This window comes from Microtus pennsylvanicus, chromosome 8 (genome assembly GCF_037038515.1).
Source record: "Microtus pennsylvanicus isolate mMicPen1 chromosome 8, mMicPen1.hap1, whole genome shotgun sequence".
NCBI classification, from domain to species: Eukaryota; Metazoa; Chordata; class Mammalia; order Rodentia; family Cricetidae; genus Microtus; species Microtus pennsylvanicus.
The window spans coordinates 58,859,848-58,868,304 of NC_134586.1; the positions used below are offsets into that span (position 1 = coordinate 58,859,848).

Consider the following 8,457-nt stretch of genomic DNA (forward strand, 5'->3'; position numbering starts at 1 on the left):
TTGACTCAGGGGATGGACACACCATTGTTGATGTTCGGAAACGTCTGTACTTCAGTATAAACACTGCTATATACAAGTCGGCAGATTCAGAGAGGGGCTCACAGTCTGCCCACAAGACACAAACATGCAAAGCTATGGCCGGATCCCTAAAAATACCAGCTTGATGCCGAAAGCAGAGGCAGACATACGTGTGTGTATTCTAGTCGAGTTACACCCCCAGCAAGAGTACACCGTGGACTGCAGAGGAGGCTATTCTGTCCAAGAGGGAGTCACACACATAAAAATAAAATATTTCATATTCTACACTATATTACAAAAATAAATATATTAATCAATAAATAGTATGGAGCCTAGAAACTTTGACACGGCCATGCTGGTGGCAGGCTGCTCGAGTGCCCTGCTAGCGTTTCCATCAAGAGTTGTTAGGTTTGTCAGCTTTTGCCATCAAAGCATAAGTAATAAAAATAAGGCAAGTCTGGTTTGGGCTGGCCATGGTGGAAGATTCATCATCACAGAAATGTATCTCTAAGTTTTAATTTCCTGAGGACCCATCCATTCTGTGGCTTCAGGGTAAGGCAGTGAATGAGACGGGCTACAGGCAGCTCCCAGGAGAAGGGAGAAGAATGCTTCTATTTATGGCTTTTGTCATTGCACTTTTGATAAGACAGCAAAAATCATAACAATAATGCAAACAGCCACACTTGAATATCCGCCATGTGACTATCTGCACGCCTTGCTACAGGAGGACCACCATGCAAAGCCCCAGCTGTGTCTGCAGCCTGTGGGATACGCAGACAGCCTCAACTGTCACCTCTCTTCAACAGCTCAGCTCAGTCTCTTCAGGAGCTGACTGGGCGAGCAGCCGTGGGCATGGCGGATACAAGAGCTGACACCTCTGATATCAGATGTTAATGTCAGTGGAGTTCTGTGGCCAGAAAGCCTGTGCTTCCACAGATCGGGCTGTCATGTTTTCCTGGAGTTTCCGAGTCATTCAGCATCACATGACACATCTAAACTATGGAAATTACAAGGCTGAGCTTCTGCCTGCCCTGGGCTGGTTGTGGAGCCATGACTAGAACTTAAAAGAAACTATTCCTGCCAAGCTGAGATTTTATTATATGTCTATTACACTGTCCTTGAGAAAGAAGGACCGCAGTACCGTGGAGTTTGAGTATGTGTGGTGTACCATAGAGAATGAAGGCTGTACCATTTCCTCAAGGGATGCTGACATGGCTAGCCAACCCAGCTGCCATGTATACAGACTTATGCGTGTGCTCAGACACACTCTGTGAGAAAGAGGCTGACACGATTACTTCTTAGTTGAACATCCATCTCAGCCGCCACAATGTCCCTCACTGTGTTCCCACTTATGACCAAAATATTCCTCTTCCAGGGCAACAACCTCTCTGAGATTTGCTTTTTGACCGACTAGATATATGGGGTTTAAGTTCAAATTCACAAAATACCTGTCCTTGACAGAACAATCTGAATGTAGAACTCTAAGAAGCTTACGGAAAGGAAGCTGAGAATGGCCCAAAATTAATATCTATAACCCATAGGGTAGAGGTGGGCGATGTACTGGAAGCCATATTTCTGTTTCCCTTGTGGATCCTTGTGTCGCCTGTCTGCTGATGCTGGGGTGACTGCACCTGCCTGCTCTAGCTCCTCCTGTACAGACTCTAGGACCCTAGCAGGAAGCTGGAGGACCAGAGCCAGAGTCTCTGTGTCCTTTCAACGCTCCGGATCATGGACAATGATTTCAAACCGGAAGTAGGGCAGAGTGGGAAGAAAGGAAGTGCTACAGACTTCCTTCCAAGGTTTCAGAGTTTAAGCTCAACATTTGAGTCACCTGCTTCATGGAAAACACAGCATAAAGGATATAGCTACAATCAAATCAAGTGAAATTTCCAGAAGTCTAGAACTCAGATCCCTAGCTGAGTGAAAATATTTTCAGATGCCTCCTCCCAACCCATGCCGTGGGTGGTGAAGAGAGAGAAACACAGGAAAACAAAAGACAGGGTGGGTGGGAAGTTAAACAAAAGGAAGAAGATGGAAGAGAAAGTAGAGGGGGCCAGCAAGAGAGGGACGTCACGAAATGTTTTCAGCAGAGTTCACAAAATAGCTCCCTTCTGAGAGTTCTCTTAGTCTTGGGTCATTTTATTTTGTCCAAAAAAGATTTAGTTATCCCATTAGAATTTTGGCTATTTTTACCATCACACCTGAGGACATCTGTGCCCTTCTCCTTTTGTCCCTCCTCCGCCTCCGTGGCCCTCTACAGCTGTAAAGGCTGGCACAGGTAGCCTTGCCTCCTGTTGACTGGAGGGGAGTTAGTCCTGAAGTCCCCCACCCCAGCCTTCTTGCCTAGGCCCCGCCCTCTAGAGAACACAGCCCAGGGGCCCATTCTACGCAAAAGCATTTCCTGGACCATCGCCTGTCAAGGCCATTTGTTCTGTGTATCTGACAACCACACCCACCTCTTGAGCTTGCAGAAGACTGCTTCTCAAGTCTGCTGCCCGGAGCCATGGCAGCTACAACAGAAAAGAACTGCATTCACACTCCCAGAACAGTTGGAAATTATGCTTCCCTAGACGGCTAAACTCCCGTCTAAGGAAGTCTCTTACCCTAAATCCCATATCCAAAAGTATAGACACTCTGGAGGAAGCTCCTCGCATGTATGAGCCTCGTCTGCCTCTGTTGGATAAAAAGGTTTTCATAAGTCCATGCGCACCTGCACAAACATGCACAAATATCTGTGTGCTGACACTGTTTCCCTTTAGGGGCTGTTCTTTCCAAACTGACACTGAGGATAAGTGGTACGGGCCTGCATTTGGTTGTTAGAGATGGTGTCACTGGGAATGAGAGTCCAGAGAAGATAAATGGAAGGGACTGGATTGTAGAGCAAAATACACATTTTCTATAGCACACTGGCCTGTCCGCTTCCCTAAGGTGGCAACCTCTATTATCTGTACACCTTCATTAAATAGTTTCATTAAATAGAACACAAAATATACACATCTACAGTTATTAAATAAGCCACGAGACTCCTATCTACAGCCGCATTCAGACACGGCCATTCCTTCATATTTAAATTTGTAGGTGACGACACCTTTATCTAAGTAGAGGATGGAGATGGGATCCAGCTTCGTGGGCACGCAGCAGGCTTTGGACGCTTTCTGGGAATTCTTGAGGTGGACTAGGGCCTGGATAATCGCATGTTTTGTGGGTGTGAGGTGCTCGGCCAGAGGGTAGTTACAGACGCCGCGGCACTCATAGGCTTCGTACCCAGGCGGCGCGATGATCCAGGAATCCCAGCCAATCTCCTTGAAGTCGATGTAGAGCGAGGTCTTCTTGCAGTAGTTGCCCTTGGCGTTCCTTCTGATGCGAGCCGTGGAGTCATCGATCATGTTTGACCTCATCTGCAGCAAGGCCGCTTCGTCGGGACCCCTGGAGAAGCCATCGGTGTCCAGGTCCAGATCCTGCTCGTGAGAGATCATCTCATTCAGCTCGTCTTTCTTCTCCCTGTCGTTGCTTTGGTCATCGGAAAACACAACGAGCAAAGGGTCGTGCTTATTCTGGGCACTGATGTCTATTTCCAGTTGTCCCCTTCCGGTGTCCTCAGCTTGGTTTTGTCTGCTCTCGATGTGGATCTCCAGCTGATGAGTAGACGGGCCCGACTTTTGCCAACGCCTGGTGGCATCCGTGACATCGAACACCTCCCACTCACTGTTGATCCCGTAGATCTCTGTTGACACTAAGACCAGCATGCTCCTTTCGTCTTCATTCCCCTCAACACTCTCGAGTACTTCAAAAATGGTGATCTTACGGTCCACGCCATCGTACATCATACGATCTCTTTGCACCAGCGTGTATAACCTGAGTTCAGCCATGATGACCTCTTCGTGGTGCGGGATGGACACGTTGAAGAGGAGAGGGTATTTCCGGAGCCCATTGAAGCTGACAGGCTGAGAAAACAGACCTAAAAAGGAAAAATATTTATGAGAAATCAGACTTGCCGGGTACGCTGCATAATAAAACAGGTGCCTAACTGGGTAGTGCCCAGACTGAGCTGCCTCACGGGGACAGAGCAGGAAAGAACCTTGGTGCTGCAGACAAACCCTCGCTTTGTCCGACCAGTAATGAGCCCTGCAAAATATCGTGGAGATTGTTCTGAACTAGCTCATAACTACAGACTTCAAAGCTTCTGTTTGTAATGGGCAGTGGTCTCCATGTGGTTGGCTGGCCACGGGTCTTCGCGGAAGGTCTCCACAAATCAGGGTTTTTACACCCACAGGCCAAACTGGGACTGTCACGTGCTTTTTGAAAACAAAGCTTCACCAGAGCACAGCCCGTCTTGGGGATTGCTCTGCTGTCTCTGGCTAACTTTGCCCTGCAGAGGCAAAATTAGATATGGACTATCTGGCCTTTGAGAGGAAGTTTGCTGACCCTGTCTGTCCCTACCCTACGTAACAAGGTTCAACAAGGTCAGCAGAACCTTGCTAAACTGGTCCTGGAGCCTGTGGTCCTCCCTGAGTGAGTGAGAGAGGATGCGCCTGGTGGGGCAGAGGTGGCGGGAGGGGGGTGCGGGGGTGCTGTAGATGGCCTGCCTTAGTGCTATTCACTAGCAGTCAGCACGGAGTTGGACATGCACAAACATCCTGAGATCTGTATGAAACAGTTTGTTAGAGGTCCTTTAGTGTCAGAAGCATGTCTCCAAACGCTTTCATACTGTTTGTGTGTTTGTTTGTTGACAAGGTCTTGTGTGGCCCTGGTTGGCTGTAACTCACGGTGTAGAGCAGGCTGGCCTATAACTTGCGGTGTAGAACAGGCTGGTCTGTAACTCGCGGAAGTCCTCTCTCCTTTGTTTTCTGACACTGTAGGCATGTGTCACTATGCCATGCCTGATATTATCTTTCTGGGTGAGAATTTCGCAGAGATCCAAGAGCTCCTGTGTGCCTACCCCGGATAATTTATCTCTACAAGGACTGAGACACTTGACGTCAGATTATCTAAGAATTGTGACACCAAGATGCCAGGGACCCGCAACCGAGGGTCCTCTATTGTCCTTGGCAACCATTCCCCGACTCATGACCTCAGTGGATTCTCTGACCCACACTATGCTCAGCATCCTTCTTTAGTGGATGGCTTCATATTTATTCTCTAAAGGCTTGAAGGTTTGCCCTTAAGCTAGTAATTGTACGGACTTTTTAAATTTACATAAATAAAACACATAGTTACTTCACACATTTCATGGGTGCTAACTAGAATTATCTTCACAGTGGCAGTGGGGACACGGACACAGTGGCAGTGGGATGACCCTGAAGTCACTGGTGTGGCCAGAGCAACTGTAGCCAGGGCTTCCATCCTGACCAAACTTTGCTTACTGTTCATTCTCTACAGCACACAGGAGGCTGCGGTTGCCCAGTGGGTATTAACTGACCAGCTGGATGAATAACCTATTTGGATAGTAGCTTTCCCGCTTGAAGAAACAAAATCAAAAGCTGCATGCTCTCCTCTGTATTCTGTACTGTGGAGGACGTTCTTCTGATTCCTGGAAAGAAAGACCTCTTGCCTCACTTCCACATCTCCATCTTTGGCCTCTGCCTTGAGACCTTGGCTCTCTTTCTCTGAGAGTTTATCCGACTAGGAGTCACCTGTGCACTTGCTGTCAGGGAAACCCAAAAATGGGAGCGCAGGTGCACTGCTCCTCCAGGAGAGAAGGACGGAGAAAATGTTCTCTGGATGGAAGAGGCTTTGGGGGTTGGGCATGCTCACCATCTTGACTGAAGTGGGGGCTTCAGTGGATGTGTAACATGTAAACACTTAGATTATGTACATTAAATGCATGCGGATTTCTATATATCAACTTGAGTCAATAAAGACGTGCTTTTAAACATTAAGCTTACATTCAAGAGGTTGAGACAGGAGGATTGTGAGTTTGAGCCCAACCTGGGCTACATAGTAAAACCTTGTCTCAAAAGAAACTAATAGTTCACAATTTTTTTTTAATTTAAATGTGAGTATTACAACGCCAACCTGGGCTACAATGGTAAGTTCAAGACCAGCTTAAAACAAAACAACAAAAACACAAACACAAAACCAAGCCTTAACTAAATGAAACCACCCACAATCCTTTGCATAGGTGACAAGAGATCCTTGGAGGAGTCACATTCCAGAGCAAGGGGATTGGGTCTCTGACAGATCTCACACACCATTTGCTCCAGAAATTGTGTGCCTGTCATGGTGATGCCCACAGTGCACACACGGATCTGATGCTGGTTTTGCACCAGAAGAAATCAAAGCACCACGTCTGGAAAGCTCTGACTTCCTAGGCAGGACAGAGGATGGAGTTAAGCTGAAACCTCAGCCTGCAGTTTCCACCAGAAATGTGTTAGTGAACAGAAATGGCGGTGATCAGTGGAATTGTAAAAGCAAACACTCTCTTGGTGTCTGAGGAATACCCGCTCAGTGTTTACTCCTGCACCTAGAATATTAATTAATGCATTAAAAGTCATCTTGGTTTGTCCAGCACTTCCTAACAATGAGCCCCCTCTTGCCTCTAGCCGCTTGTGAGTCACTCATTTGTGTCCCGAGGCTTCCATTTTACAGGAGGAAGTTGGGGGGTCCCATCATTAGTTAGTCACAACTTCCCAAGGCAGCTAGCTCTCCGCATGCTGAGCTGCTTCGTGCCACTGCCTTCTGCTTTGAGAGCATCTGGCAAACACTGACCAAACCTCGTTTTCACCCAACTGATGTCTATAAAAGCACAATTGGTAAATAACACAGAGCCAGTTTCTCTATATCCACAGCTTCTACTATCAATATCATAATTTTTCTACCAGTGCCATATAAACACAAGGTTAGCTCGCTGACTCCTTTAAAAATCTGAGGGGAAGGAACAACAATTTGAAATTTGTATATCACTCTTCATGAAGTTACGGTCACCATAAGCTGGCCTCTTCACACTACCAGGGGTCTTATCACGGCTTATTAAATATGACGCAGCATTAGAAGAACCTCCCAAATACAGATCCATTCTATCAGAACACTGCTGAAATGGAGTCACAATTGGAAACTCACCCAGAATTTGAATGAACCACAATTCCCAAATTCCTAATTTATTTTTATTGTTTTCACCATTTTTGATCTAAGGAAAAGCTGACAGATTTTTATCAACCCCAGATAGAAATCAAATCCTGTCTAGAAAGCGGCAGACAAGATAGAAAAGCAGATCAACATTTATGGGCTTTTTTGATACCTGGTGTCCAGATTAAAATGCTGTCAAGAAACTGTTCTGATGCCAGAATGATGGGCATTTTATGATTTTACACTGTGCCTGAGCCATGCATTTCTGTGAATCCATCCTCTCCCGCATCATCCCCACATAGACGTTTACTGATTTCTTCTTGAAATAAAGGAAAGCCAAAGCCTCACAGGTGCAAACACAAGGCAGCCTACCTTCGTTCTTGAAACTCCTAATGATGTTAGCAGACGGCATGGAGGTCCGGTCGGTGGCGAACTTGTTGTAGAGTTCCAGCATGTACTCGGGAGGATCCACTTTGGCCGTGTCCTGCAGGGGAATGTCGGACAGGTTCAACGTCTTGAGAAACTCGTCCTTCATACTCTGCAGCAGTGTGTTGAAGTCAATACCATCTTGCTCTGTGAAGATATCGTCAAAGAAGGGCATGTCTTCTTCCAGGGGTGACTGCTCAAGGCCCATGATGGGGCTGCCAGAAACTGAGTGAGCCACCAGGCAGAAGACGGCGCTTAGCGGCAGGACCAGAGAACCCATGGTTCTGCTCAGTTCCCCAGGACAACCTAGGAAGGCTGAACGCCTCCTGGGCTCTAAGTGGCAGTTTTATCTCTCCGAGCGAGTGTAAATGTCTTATGTCACTGGACACGACACGACACAAGTATGGAAACTCTTCCTCCCTCTTCCCCTCCCCCTGCGCTACTCCCCACCCCCGCCAAAAGTCAGGTTGCAGTAATTGGAATGCAAAATCCCCTATAGGGCCTAGCCTCCACTTATCTCCCCAGCGTAAACTTGTACACCAGATTTCATTTTTATCTTGCAACCCCTTCTTCTTTTAATGAGCATTTTGTAAACATTTCCACATTCTGACACTGGTGAGGGATAAGACAATTTTCTCTTCGCAAAGGCTCTGCTATCCTTTCTTTCATTTGACTTCCTTTTGGTAGGAATGTCTGGATTCTGGGCTTATGGGGTTCAGTTTTGCACGTGTGTAGGGCAGATATTAAAAATCAAGAAAATGGCACACCAGAGGCGATGCATGTAGATTCCAATGACGGGGCTAACTTCAAGTCAAGTGGATATAAATGACTCAGAAACAAACTTTGAAGTATTTGCTTTTAGAAGCAGGGAAGACTGAGAGTCACGGTCATTTTCCTACAGACTCGATCAGGCTAAAGTAAAGCCAGTGCCTGATTATAATGAGGTCT

At 46.8% G+C, this 8,457-nt stretch overlaps 1 protein-coding gene across 1 annotated transcript; it reads right to left on the minus strand.

Annotated features, from left to right (window-relative positions):
* Nucleotides 1-3,044: 3,044 nt before the first annotated feature.
* Bmp10 (bone morphogenetic protein 10) lies at nucleotides 3,045-7,789 on the minus strand. The gene is made up of 2 exons (XM_075982018.1): nucleotides 7,456-7,789; nucleotides 3,045-3,976 (listed from the first exon to the last, which is right to left on the minus strand). The coding sequence occupies exons 1-2, from the start codon at nucleotides 7,787-7,789 to the stop codon at nucleotides 3,045-3,047; spliced, it is 1,266 nt and encodes a 421-aa protein (XP_075838133.1).
* Nucleotides 7,790-8,457: the final 668 nt, after the last annotated feature.

What these genes read in the sequence shown, in the direction of transcription:
- Bmp10 (XM_075982018.1), bottom strand. Translation starts at nt 7,789, where the DNA reads ATGGGTTCTCTGGTCCTGCCGCTAAGCGCCGTCTTCTGCCTGGTGGCT. An exon ending in TAGGAGTTTCAAGAACGAAG is followed by an intron (nt 3,977 to 7,455) that starts GTAGGCTGCCTT and finishes TTTCCTTTTTAG; the next exon opens with GTCTGTTTTCTCAGCCTGTC.